Below are 13776 nucleotides of genomic sequence, written 5' to 3'. Positions count from 1 at the left end.
ATTAGACCAAATACTCCTTGCTGAAGTGAATTTTCATTTCTTATAAGGTGTGTTCAGATTTACAGCTTGACAGGCGCAGGAAATCACAGCCAAAAGATTTATTTAAGGATTCAAATAAGATCGCTTTTATATCATAGTGATCCAAATAACCTGAAGTTATCACAAAGTTATTGACAGTAAAATTTGTATCATCTTCTTCTCAACAGTAGAAGTACCAAACGTATTAAACCAATAACTGATGATACATAGTTCTCTCACAATTAGAGTGGAGAACATTTGGAGTCCAAAGCCTGACATTTAAAGTTTTTGATCATAAGAGGTTTATTCACCATGATTTCTGAACTTCATCTGATCACACCTCATCAGGTCAGGTTCAGATTTATGAAGTCAAGCTGATTTGATCATATTCTCTATGTGGTTCCATTTTAACCTCACAGTAACTTTGTAACAGCCAACATAACCTTTACAGTCATTTCTGCTTTCTAATTGGGAGTTTCTGGCACAACCTTCCTGGAACAACTACAAACTTTTTTTCTTTGTGATTGAGCTAAATTCAGGGTTCTCTTTGAACGTTTGCATGGTCGGTTGTTCACAAACTCTACATTATTTTTTTTTTAAACAAAGCCACAGCTCTATAATTTGACAGTAAACCAAGCTAACCAGTTTCTGACCCAATAATATCCAGCTCCACCCATTCTAAAAGGGCACCACACAGATTTCTATAAAATACAATAGTAATAACAAAATAAAGATGCTGTGCTTTCAGACCTCAAATACTGCAAAAAAAAAAAACCAGTTAATTTACATTTAGAAATGTCACCAATAATTTAACTTAGAAATAATAATAATAATAAACAGAAAATAACACAGTTCATAGTTGAAGTGCAAACAATAAAAAATTAAAAGAAATCGTGACTGAAGTAAAAATTAACATAGTGAATGAGTCATTTTCTCAACTGTGATTTTACCTCATTAAAAATTTCTTAAGCAACCAGCCATCATTTTCAAGTCGAAGTCCATTTAACAAATTAATTGAGTTTTCCAGCAGTAGGTCATATCATTTTCAATATTTGGTGGAATAACTACGAGGTTTTCAGTGGGGTTCAATGCAGTGGTCTCTTCATTTTTTCCAGAGCTATATAATTGTTTCTCATCTGTTCTTGAAATTCTTCAGCTCAGGGCATGGTGTGTTGTTTTTGAGGTATTTTAGCCGACTCCCTGTTATATTTCAGTATTTTTATTACAGAGTTGGCACACCCAGTAATTAGATTTAAGGGGAATTCACATTTTCACTTTGAACTGGACTGGGAGACATAACAAAAAAAAAATGAAATCATCACTTTAAAACTTAATTTTGTGTTTAGTCAGATAATCTTTGATAGTAAGAATTTGTCTCAAATTTTCAAACTAGTAAAATCTTCAAGGAGGCAAATATTTTATAGCATACTTCAAACATAAAATTGGTCACATTGTAATATTTGTGAGAAATTACCTACTCTTAAATGTTCTTTCAATGTTTATGCAAAAATGCGGACAGCGGAGCGGCAGATGTCATTCGCGTTGCCTCTGTCACTCTTCAAGTGATCTTCTGCCTTGAGAGCGATAGCCTGGCAATCTTATAATCAGTGGGAGTCTACGGAGAAGGGAGGAGAGCCAGACTGCAGCAATGGCTCCTCGGGAAAGAAAATGAAACACATGCACACATATCTGCAAACAGACAATTGCTTTGATAATGGATTAAGATAAATGTGATAGCTGTGGGAAAAATCTCAGCACTGTGTTTGTATATATGTAAACGGTAAACTCTGAACAGTTTCTGTAAAAATTTGAACGCAGGTTTTATTTAACATTGTAAAGTCAAGTTATTTTGTTTTTGTCAGTTTTTATGAAAATGAGCCAATGCTCTTCAGATCCATTTCTGAATAATTAAGAACCAATGAAACCTTTGGGTTTGCACACTCATTTTATACTGCAAGACTTTTGCTAATCCAATCACTTTACAGTGTTGAATCATAGACATAGTGTAAGTAGGCTCAAAATTGTAAGAATGCTGCATAAACCATCTTAAGCGCAACCTTGTCAGAAAGTGAAACCTAAAACACCAAAAATAGATACTTTTACAGTTACCTAGCATTCACTGATTGCTTCTAGTTTTTTTTTTCTGCACATTTAAAAAGTTGTGCAACAGCTCTTTTTCCAACCTGCAAAAGGCGCTGTGGTCAGCCATTGTGCAAGGAGCTGTGTTCTCATTCTCAGGCTCTTTGTCATATCTCAAGTGGATGCTATGTCAGTCCTGGGAACCCTAAAAGAAGATAAAGCTGTCGTTCTTGATGCCTGCAGGGCTCCCGAAGCACTGGAGAGTGCCCAGGACATGGAGCGGGATAATCAGGTACATAACAGAGGAGGGGGTGGCGGTTTCACAGAAGACAGGATATTAAGCAAAGCCTTACAGAGTCTCGCTATCACTGCACGAGGATTAACTGATATCTGGACAACATACTGTCCTTCACCCCTGCTGGAGCTGCTCCCAGATATTTTGAGGTCTGTTTGCATCTGTTGGTTGAAAACAAATGAGGATTAGTTTGCACTAAGTTTTTCCCCTCCAGAGAATCAAAATGAGGATGTTCAGTTTTTCCCCTCCAGAGAGTCAAAATGAGGATGTTCAGTTTTCATTTATCTATATATAAAATGCTGTTTTTTATTTGCTATAATGGCACTGTCTCATGAACGTTTATCAGTAAGAAAACCCCCAAAAAAACTCTAAACACAGCAAAGTGCATCCCAGTTTTAGACACACAACCACAACAAATATACATGAGTTAACACGTTTAACTTTATTTACAATTATCAAAGTATAATAACAGGAGTTTTGAGGAGAACGACATGCATGGAGCATGGAAAAAAAAATCTAAATTTTCAAAAACTACAAATCAGACTTGTACTTTTTGTTCTCTCTGTCTGACATTAAATAGGACTAAACTGGGACTCGGCAAGAAATCAGCCACAGTAAATATTGCATACATATTGGCAATATAAGATTTGTCCAATAGAATGTTCAATTTCACTGAACTGCACAGCAATCTGGAGAATGTAGGCAGAGGAAAAGAATTTAGCAACCCACTAAAAGTTGGTGGCATCAACCTTTTGGTTACTGTTGCAATGACCTGTTTAGTAACTTGCACAGCAGCAGTTTCAGGTTCTGCCAAAGTGCCGTATCACTGCAAAAAAAAAAGTTTTTAATTTAAAAAAACGGTGTTGAAGAAATTTCCTATCTACAGTTAAAAGAAAATTGTTGATGAAACAGGAAAGGTCACGTCACCAGTTTGCAGCATTTCAGGTATGCAAAACAAAATGAATCAGTAATTATCGATATTGATTGATATAAAATGCTTATTCTTTTCTGTTTTAAATCCATTGTGCTTTGCCAAATATATATATATATATATATATAAACTTTTCTTTTTCCTCTCATACTTGACCAGGCAAGAAGACCCAATACATCCAAGAGGAAAAAAAAAACCAAGACGTCTCTCTTCTTATACATTTCTAATGAAGACAAGACACAGGATAATGTCTCTTTCAATGTATTTAGTCAATCAAATCAAAACATACAGTTTCAGCCAAGTTTTGGAGGAATATAGTCCATCTGATTGGATCATCCCTCTCTGGAGTCAGGAAGTTGTGTGTGTGTATGTGTGTATGGTGAGGCATAAACCTTCAAAGTCCACAAGGTTTTCATCACACCAGATAGTCCTGTAGGTCAGGGTCACAAATTTTACCATGACAACTATAAAAACATGGAGATTCATGAAACTCCTCATCAAGCCCCTTGTGGTGCAGTCAGCCCTCTGCAGTCGTCTCTCCCTCACAGCCTCTTCCTCATCTTGCCCTTCTTCTGCCCTCCACGTCCGAAGCCCGACTTCTTCATCTCTCCCACCCACTGTTTGTTCTTGCTGCGGATTCTCTTCATGCCGCCGCCCTGCAGGAACTGCTGCTTCTGCTTCAGCTTGCGGTGCTTCAGGATCTGTGAGCTGGATTTCAACTCAGATCGGATCCTGCGCCCGCCTGCCGTCACCTGGGGAGCCGCGGGGCTGTGGGAGCTGGGTCCTCGCCGGCCCCGGCCCCGACCTGCAAGACAAAATAAAGAGAGCAACTTTGTCTTTGTACTGTCAGTCAGATAACATTGGTATCACTTCAAATAGAAAGGGGGGAAATGTCATACCCCCTGCAGATCTTTTCCTTCCACCCGTTTCTCCATCTGAACCAGGTCCCGCATCATCGACTTTATATTTCTTCTTCCATTCCTCGTAGCTGACAGATTGTCAAGTGACATAGCACACAATAATGCAGCTGAAAAGATGGAAGGTCAGAACAGAGACAACAGGCTCAGAAATGGAAACTTTGATAAAAGGATACAAGTTTTTCCGTTTCTTGTTGTGCACAATCTGTCCGCTCTCGGTTCTGATCTTCTTGTTTTGCTCCTCCTTTCCTGACTCTTTCACAAAACGCTTCCTCTTTCGGTCCCTATAGGTTAAAAAAAACAAAAACATGAATTACAGTGTGAAATACTCAAATGAGAGACATTTAGAAAAGGAGGCATAAGGTTTGATGTCAGAGAGTCGATGAGTTTAAATCACCATCTCATAATGTTTTTGTGCTGGTTTAACTGGTCGCCCTCGTCTCCCATGAGGTCGAGGACAGCTGAGGAGGCCTGCTGTTCAAAATGAGTGCCTTCTCCACCGAGACTTAATCTGGTAACAAAACATCATAACATGAGTTTAAATACAAAACATTTCGTTTTAAATGCAGATAAATAAAAAGAAAACCTGTGTCCTCTCCTCACCCTCGCTCAGAGTTGAAGTCTTTAGGTCTGTAAGGGATGAAATACTCCTCCTCTTTGCCCGTTTCCCTTCTTTTCTTATTCTTTGGGCGTTCTCCATCTTCCTGCACGTTCCATTTCTTAACTCCGAGCACCTCTGAGAACACCCCCTGGTGGAGACATTGAGGATTGCATGTACAAATCTACCACAAAATGCTGGCTATGATAGCTGAGATAAAAACCCAGCTGTAACTTTTTTTTTTAGTATGTTCAAACCAAAGTGAAAAACATCCCATGATTATCTATTTTTTTTACTGACCTATCAATTTCCTTAATCTACTTGTCTGAACTGAAGTTCCAGTTGTCTTGAATCCAAAAACCTTTTATTGATTCCAGTGTGCTTTTAGCTCTGAGTGGTTTTTATTCAGGAATCAAAAGTAAAATATTAATGGGTAAAATGTCTGGCTTCTTAATGATAAAAAAAAACATTTTGTTTGCTCAGATTCAAATAAATGAAATGTTCAACAAATAACCACAAATCATGATACTACAGTTTCTTAGGACTGAAAAATACCATGAGACGGTTGTAATTCTCACCTATTTCACTATTCTGCTATGGATCCAAGTCAGACTTGACATACCTCATTCAAAATTTAAATTCCGGTACTTTTGTGTTAAAGGTATACTTTAATCTGAGCATAATAATTATACGTTAACCACAATTTATTGAGATTCATAAAATATTTACAATGCTACAGAAATCCTGCAATTTATCTTGTTTTTTGACATTAAAACAAGTCCACAGCAAACACATTTTTAAATCTAGCTTTTCTGGGTTTTTTTTACCTTTACTTCTGAAAACAAAAAGTATTCTTGGATTTCCTAGTTGTGAAATCAATATTTGTTCAATATTTACTAATTCTTTGTGATGATTTAGATAAGTGGCCTTCAATAGGAGGCCCGGAGTCCACGAGCTGCTTATTTTGACTCACTAAAAAACTTACTTTTTTACCCTTTAATATTTTTATGCAAGTAACCCTGATTTAGATTGGAAGCCTTCATGCTCTTCAACCCAGAGTGTCTCGAAAGCAGGTTAAATTGAAGCAGATCTGGCTGTCTCTGATTAGTTATACACACTTATCTGCTTAAACCAATGAATAAAGAGAATCAGGCACGTTCACTATTCTCAAACACACAGATATGTTTAAGATCTGACACTCTAGTTCAGAATTTGCTCACAAATACTTTTAGTTGCTAAATTGACTTTTGACATATAAAGTTTACTTTGTCACTAAGGGTCAGTTGATCTGTATTGATTACCTGCAGATCTTCCTCCTCGTTTCCTTTTTCCTGACCCTCGTATTCACCAGCAGTGGTCCTGGGGGGAGCCGCCTGCTGCAGCCTGCTTCCTGCCGCCACATCCTCTCTGTGTTTGTTGAACTTATCCACCACCTGCTTGTCCTTTGACCGTTTCTTCCGCATCACCTCACTTGCAGGCATCTTACTGTTAGAGTTGATTTCGAAAATAGTCTGAATGAAAAGGACAAATAAAACAGTATTTAAAGACATTGGTTCACAGCAAATTCCAGCTTTAAGGGGACCCATCCGTGAACTCACTGATTTGGACTTATAACTCTTAATTGCATCGACCAACTGAAGACGTTCCAGCTCATTTTTCTCCAAGCCAGAACCTAGAAAAAAATATTAAAAATTAAACGTCGGCCGTGCTGTGATATGAGCCCATTTTTAAAAAGCTTCTTCCTCAAACTAACCGAGTAACGGATGTACGGCCATGCTGGACACATCGGTGCTTTTCACCCGCCTGACTGACTCTGCCGACGGGTTCGGTCTGGACTTCAGGTACTGCTTGTAGGCGTTCTCTGAGACGCGATGCAGGTTCTGCAGGTCCAGGGAGTTTTCATGAGCCGTGATCAGATGGGAACCTTCATCATCCAAGATGCTCTGAGGGACTCTTCCAAACATACCGTCTGCATCTGGAAAAACATTTATAAAAACAAAAAAATTAAACCTCAAACAGTTTTGATTACGACAAGAGCTGAAAGACCATCGACAACGTTTACCTTCTGTGTTGTCAACTGTCGCAAACTGAACAGGCCTTCCAAGGAACAGGTGGAGATCATAGACATACGGCATTTCATCTGGACACACCATGCTGTACGCTGTACCACTGCGTCCTGCACGTCCCACACGGCCTGATTGGATGAGACAAGATGTACTTCAGTCTCCTAAGCTCCAATAATAATTGAGGAAAACAAATATATGAGGTCAAAGAATAAAGCACCAACCGACTCTGTGCAGGAAGAGTTTTGCTTTGGAGGGAAAGTTGTAATTGATTACATTGTCCAGCAGGGGGATGTCTATACCACGAGCTGCTACATCAGTGACAATAAGCACCATGGCTTTCCGGTGCACAAACTTCCCAATGTTGATCTTCCTGGCAGTCTGGTCGAGGGCGCTGTAGATGTATGCGCACTCAATGCCTTCAGAAGACAACAGCTGCAGGACACACCGAAGCATTTTTTACTTTACAGTATTCAAAGAGATTTTTTTTCCTTGTTCAACAGGGATTACACATTTTTAATTTCAAATGCTTCAAGGATGTATGAGAAAAATTGAGGACTGGATGGAGTGAAAAAAAAAGATCAAACGAAAGTGAAATCTAAAAGTGTTTTTGGTTCAGTTCCTAGTGCAAATATCGCAATATGACAAGTTATGAGTAAAATAATCTACTAGTGAAAAAAGACATTTTAACATATAATATTGGAAAAATACTACATACTACTGGCAGATTATTTCACTTATAACTAGGACTTTTTCATCAATATTATAAAATTATTAACTTAAAACAAGCTCTTGTATCTCGCTGGAAAATTACTTTCAAGTTAGGTTTGTCCTATTTCAAGGGCACGATAATTGTGCTTTAAACTAGTTAGATCAAAAATACTTCAGATTTTCTGTTTTTGCAGTGAGGGACATAAGTAGAAAAGGGACAAAAAGATGGACTGATTGATACCTGGATGAAAATACAAACATTTTTTCCCAAATACTTTTTTGTTCTGTTGCCACACTCAAGCAGGCCTGGTTAACCCTGACCCCAAACCAAATTCAACACTTTCCCAGACAGTTTAGAAGCTGTGTTCGATTTAAAATATTCTAAGATGCTGTATAAAATATCAGAAAAATCTTAATAGATAGATATCAATCTCAATCAAAGGCAAGCCAGAAACTGAGATAGAGCTGTAAAACAAACACTATGGTGTTTGTTGTTGGTGTGGTAGTGAATCTCACCTCATTCAGGTACTCCACATGATGCTTGGTTGCAGCAAAGACCACCGTCTGCTCCTGAGGCTTTGCCACATTCCTTAGAAGGTGCAGCAGCAGCGCCGGCTTGTCGTCCACACGCAGGTGGAAGAACGACAGCTGATGGACGACATGATCGGAAAACATTTGAGGATAGCTGGACATTCATTTTACTCTGTGAAACTGATCAGTGATTAAAATCACTTTCATTGACGTCTTTGGAAATTTGGGTGAAACTAAACAAATATTTAGTTATTTCAATGTCAGACGACAAAATTAGAGAAGGATTATGAATCCATGTTAGGATTGTGGATGCATGACTTCAAATGGACAAACTAACATTAATGTCTTATAATGAGACAAAAGCATATAAATATTATCTATTTGACTGTAAACAATAGTTTCTTCTGCTAATTTAAATCAACTTATTCTGTGAAAAAAATTGCTGCCACACATCCAAACAAAAATTCACTGATGGCTTCCCCAACAAATGGAAACAAGAGCTACTGCAGAAAATGGTTCGTATATTCAGTCTCTAACTTACCTTAATCTGGTCACTGAGTTTTGTATCAACATCCAGGCGAATCAGCACAGGTTCTGTTAGCCCTGGAGACAGAAGTTAATTCAGTCCAAACCAGATTAAACTTTGGTGGCAAGTCACGAAAGAGCGAAACGGCTGATCTCACCGGCTCTGGCGAACTCCACCAAGAGTTTGGGCAGAGTGGCGGAGAACAGGAGGGTCTGTCTGGTGTCTGGAAGCCTGCGGATGATCTCCTGAAGCTGCTCTGCAAAACCCATTTCAAACAGCCTGAAAGGAGGGAGCGAGGGAAAACAAAAAGTCAAATCTTTTCACTGCAAAAGATTTCATGCAGCGCTTCAAGACCGAAAAGTTGACTTGAAGTGAATTTAAGGAATGAATTTTCTGCACAAGAGAGAAATAAATGCCTTTTCAAAGATGAAATTTTGTAGAAAATTGTGGTGTCTTGATTTTTATTAACCAATCCTTCACTTTAAATTAAATGTCTTTAATCGTCTGTCTTGGCTTTCGTAAGATTTTAATTTGTGTCATCATTTTATTTAAGGACTAGAATCAGTATAAATTTTACCATTAATTTTTTTTCTTTTAAATGTATGTGAATTAACCAGTGAAGCTTGTGTATTAAAATTTGCACTAAATCCTTCCACAGGCTATAAATGGACACCCCTGTGTTTGATCATGTGCTAGAATGGTCTAGAAAGATGAGACCATTCTAGTCTCTGCATTTGCAAATTTAGTTGAAACAAATATCAAAATAAAAATATATCTTTTTTTTATTTTGATAAAATAAAAATAGAAATAAATAAAAAGTAATGTTTGGAAACATGGCTTTTAAAAACATGGCTTTTGGAAAGCTACGTTTCATTTACCATCCACTTCATAAAAACCGATTGTTATTGGACTATCACATAAAATTACAAGTAAAAACAATGAATGTTGTGTTTATTCTATGATAAAGTGAAACAAAGCTACTCGTATGTGAATGCCTTTGAAAGGAACTATGATTTACCTGTCAGCCTCATCAAACACCACATACTCCACACTGTGCAGCTTCAGGTTCATGTCTGTGATGACGTGCATGAGACGACCAGGGGTGCCAATAATTCTGTAGGAAGAAAGTAGATTTAATATTTTTACTTTCTTAACATGCATATGGGTAAAACTATTTGAAGGATGATGCTAAATTGAAAAATTTACATGTCTGGGTTTTCATGAAGCGCGGCGAACTGATCCTCCATGCTGGAAAAGGGAGATATTAACGTTTACCACACATTTAAAGAAGCAACAAAATTACAACAAAAAAAAATCTACAAATGAGGGGTCACAAACCTGTCTCCACCAAGAATTAAAGCAATCTTCAAGCGTGTGAATTTACCCAGCTAAATAACAAAAGAAAAAACAAAATCAGAAGAAACTTTACTCAACATTAATTAACGTTTAAGATGTTTCAAACCAAAAGAATAAAAACACTGCAGCCATCTTGAAAACCTGAATATATGCCAAACGGACCTCTTTAGTGAACTTCATGGTCTGGAGGGCCAATTCTCTGGTGGGAGTCAGGATGAGAGCTCGGGCTCCTGTTTGGGCTTGAGGGGCCTTCAGTTTCTCAAACATGGGCACCAGAAAAGCAGCCGTCTTTCCACTGCCTGTCCTTGCCATGGCAACGACATCTTTCCCATCCAGAATCACAGGAATGGTCTGATGAGGGGAAGAGAAGAAATGTAACACCAAGAATGTCACAACTATTTCACAACATGATCCAAAGATAAGACTGACATACCTTCCTCTGAATTGGAGTAGGGACTTTGTAACCCTTCTTCATGACGCCCTTATAAACTGGAAAGCTGAGACCTGGAATTACATGTAAAGTTATGAAACTCTACTGACTGTAGATCAAGAAAAGGCATATTCAAAAGTAAATAAATAACATGCCGTAAAGCAGTGAAAAGCAGCTCCTCCTGTGAACTCACCCATGGACTGAAACCCTCCAGACTTCTTCTTCTTCTTGTTTTGGGCTCGGACGAGTTCCCTGGTGTCGGGCTCCACATCAGATGTGCAATCTGACACCGCAGGGAAGCGTGGCAGTTTCTTCCCTGGCTGTTAGCATCAGCAAGACAACATGTCCATCACAAGTTGGTAACACTGAATTACCAGGCACAGCATGATTGTTATAGTAGGTACTAGAGGTGTGCTAATCAATCGGCCACTGATCATTATCAGCCAATTTCCGTGAAAAAGTGTATGATCGGTGATCACCAATCACAACTTCTTGTTGCCGATCACACAAACTGATCACCTGTATCTAACTTCGCAGCCTATATGTGCAGTTCATCTTCTTTTTCAATCACACTGCGCAAGCACGTGGCAACAAATCCTAAGTGTTGTTGTGCGGAACTATAACGTTCTAAAAAAGTGTTGCGATGGAAAGTTACCTCAGGGGTGAAGAACTTCAACCTACATCAACAAGACAAATCTAATTTATGACATTTAAAAACCAAGCACTTGAGGTAGTTTGGCTACACTGGAAGAAAAACAAGACATCCAGAGCGGCCAGATAACAGTTAAAGTAGCGCACAACTACCAACACTCACCCGAATTAGCATGACAGTCAGAAAGCTAAAGAAATAATCCCAAAAAAATAATTTAAGTCAATGAGCTAGCGATGTTAGATGCTGGTTCTGCTCTCCTGCTACGCTCTCTTGATAGTAATATTTCACAGACGGAACGTCGTTCAACCTCCACCAGACGGTGAACTCTCACAGGAACATCTGATTAGAGCTGCAGCATGTAACTTAAAAACAAAAGATTTTACATATGTATTAAAACTTTTACTGTCCTAACATAAGACAATCTCTGAAAAAAAATTTAACTCCTCTGCCTCCTCCTGGCATTCTGCAGAATTACTCCGCTCAGTCAAAATATCTGAGCCAGCACAAAACAATGCCAGGATCTGAGGAAGTTTTGATTTAGTAACTCAGGATTGTTTATTTTGATGCAACCTATATATGACTTTGAATGAATGTTTCCCTTTTTCTTGACATCATCTGATATATGTAATGTTGTGAGATTTATTTGACTTGTATAATTTAGGGTACATAGAACCTTACTGCTAAATATTATTTTACTGATTGCAGGTTTTTAGTTGTCCTTTTGACTGAATAGCTGCTGTATTGTGCCTGCAAGTATTTTACATGTTCTATGTCTAAATAATTGAAAGTTTGTATCCTTTTAAATGTTTTGTCCAAGCTGTCCTTCGTAAACAGTCATTGTAACTGACACTCAATGACTGTTTATGTCAATACACACTCACGCTAAAGTGACCCAGATCTAAATCTTGATATGTTTGGGAAGCCTTAAAAATAAATTTACAATCACTTACACTTTCCCTCAAATGTGAAATTAGAATGGACAAGCATTTCTGTCTTTGAATGTCCAAAACTGGTAGAGACACACAAGTCAGCTGCAAGTGCTAAAAAAATGAACAAACGTGAATAAACTAACCAAGGCAGAATACAAATTGACAACACATTTGTATGTCCCAATGAAATACTTTGAAGTGTGGAAAAAGTCTAAGGGATGTGAATATGTTTGTAAGCCTGTGGATTCAAACACTACTATTTTAGTCACTCTGAGGGAAAATGGTATTTGCTGCCATGTTTTGGTGACTATAAAGAATCAGCGTAATGTTAAGAAACTGCTTTGAACTTTACCGTTTTCTGCAGGTGATCGAGTATAATGTTGTTTACAAGGAAGTGATAGTGGCTAAAACAATGTCTCACTGTGTTTAGTCAATCTGGTCAAATGCTCTACCACTGAGATATACCTGTGTGCAGACAGCCGCCCATGCTGCCACTAGCAAACCGATGAAGACACTTCGATGTAGAAAACATGCTGATTATTTTTCTAGGAAAAGTAGTTCAAAACACTTGTGACTTACAGTATCATCGTCTTTAATTTCAGCAGCCAGCTGAAAGTCTCCACCATCAGAGTCGACCTCCTGCTCCCTTTTAGATGTGTGTCTTTTTTTCTTGGTTAGCTTCTTCCTTCTCTGAGCCATCTTGCCACCTTGATGTCTTTACGGTCGGCTTTTAAATGTATAAACAGATAACGAAAAAAACAGCTTATTTCTTCCCCCTACAGCATGTCACTCCTGGTAGATACGTTGAGCACGTGGAGAAGAAAAAGCTTTCTTCTGCTTTGGTCGTCGCTTGAACTCGATGTCGCCACCTACTGCCACGGAGGATTAAGCGCCGTTCATATCGCCGCCTCTGTTCGTCACAGGTATGTTTTCAAGTTTGTAAGTGCAGGTGCTTTATTGGTGATTCTGTTATTTTTAAGTTCCCTTCTCTTTTTTCAGTTTTATAAACTGCGCTAGAGATAAGGAGATAAGATTTTTTTTACAGTTTTATTTATTTTTCCTTACTTATTACTAAAATATGTCCTCATTATTTATTCCACGGGCCATCATCATCAATCTTGTGTTACTCCAGAGTTTTTCTGACTACCTGGAGCTCACTGTTAGCTGTCCCCTCACACACCTGCCTTCCTGTCTGCATGAAACTGTTTCTTTATGAACATTTTCACTCCTTCTTACCGGGCAGCAGCAGCTAACCTGAACTCTTCCTCAATCTGTCCCTGGTCACGTCCCTCTCATTGTCCTCCTCCGACAATAATAAAGCCCCTGAATCGCTCCTTGTCCGCTACTGAATCTCCTCCAACGGTCAAAGTTAGTGTGGTAATTAACATATCGGTTTTATTTGTTAGTTTGACACATTTTTCTAAATGGGCTTCTTAGATTTTGTCGTAGTTTTTCTGACCCACCCCATCTCGTACCCGCTCATTTTCTCAAGCTGTGTGAATCATTGTAAATAGTTGTTACTCATGAAACATACAGAGATGTGCAAATGTCTTTAAAAGGCAGTTAGATAATTTACAAAAATTTGTTTTCTTAACTGCAGTTGTCTTGAAACTTATGTTTTAAAATTTTTCTCCTTGAGGTTGTCTTAAGTATTTTTTTAAATCAATGTATGGTGTACAATTATAAAATATAAATAGTTATGGATTTTTTTGTTTTTACTAGATATTGTAAATTGTACTT

At 38.1% G+C, this 13776-nt stretch overlaps 1 protein-coding gene across 1 annotated transcript; it reads right to left on the bottom strand.

The window, feature by feature from the left end:
• Window positions 1-2815: 2815 nt before the first annotated feature.
• ddx54 (DEAD (Asp-Glu-Ala-Asp) box polypeptide 54) lies at window positions 2816-12857 on the bottom strand. The gene is made up of 20 exons (XM_055040237.1): window positions 12616-12857; window positions 10649-10775; window positions 10459-10529; window positions 10188-10376; window positions 10008-10057; window positions 9876-9917; window positions 9688-9783; window positions 8827-8948; window positions 8685-8746; window positions 8129-8260; window positions 7126-7336; window positions 6901-7032; window positions 6592-6813; window positions 6437-6510; window positions 6140-6349; window positions 4844-4989; window positions 4638-4751; window positions 4417-4524; window positions 4223-4311; window positions 2816-4128 (listed from the first exon to the last, which is right to left on the bottom strand). Exons 1-20 carry the CDS (start codon window positions 12733-12735, stop codon window positions 3866-3868), a joined length of 2580 nt encoding a protein of 859 aa, XP_054896212.1. The 5' UTR covers window positions 12736-12857; the 3' UTR covers window positions 2816-3865.
• Between the last annotated feature and the right edge of the window lie 919 nt (window positions 12858-13776).

The sequence above is a fragment of the Poeciliopsis prolifica genome, unplaced genomic scaffold (assembly GCF_027474105.1).
Source record: "Poeciliopsis prolifica strain line A6 unplaced genomic scaffold, Auburn_PproV2 SCAFFOLD015, whole genome shotgun sequence".
NCBI classification, from domain to species: domain Eukaryota; kingdom Metazoa; phylum Chordata; class Actinopteri; order Cyprinodontiformes; family Poeciliidae; genus Poeciliopsis; species Poeciliopsis prolifica.
Note: the sequence above shows the minus strand (reverse complement) of the source record. Positions and strands in the feature narration are given on the sequence as shown.

What these genes read in the sequence shown, in the direction of transcription:
- ddx54 (XM_055040237.1), bottom strand. Translation starts at nt 12,735, where the DNA reads ATGGCTCAGAGAAGGAAGAAGCTAACCAAGAAAAAAAGACACACATCT. An exon ending in CTTCATGAAAACCCAGACAT is followed by an intron (nt 9,784 to 9,875) that starts GTAAATTTTTCA and finishes TTCTTCCTACAG; the next exon opens with AATTATTGGCACCCCTGGTC. An exon ending in AACAAGAAACGGAAAAACTT is followed by an intron (nt 4,312 to 4,416) that starts GTATCCTTTTAT and finishes ACAATCTGTCAG; the next exon opens with CTACGAGGAATGGAAGAAGA.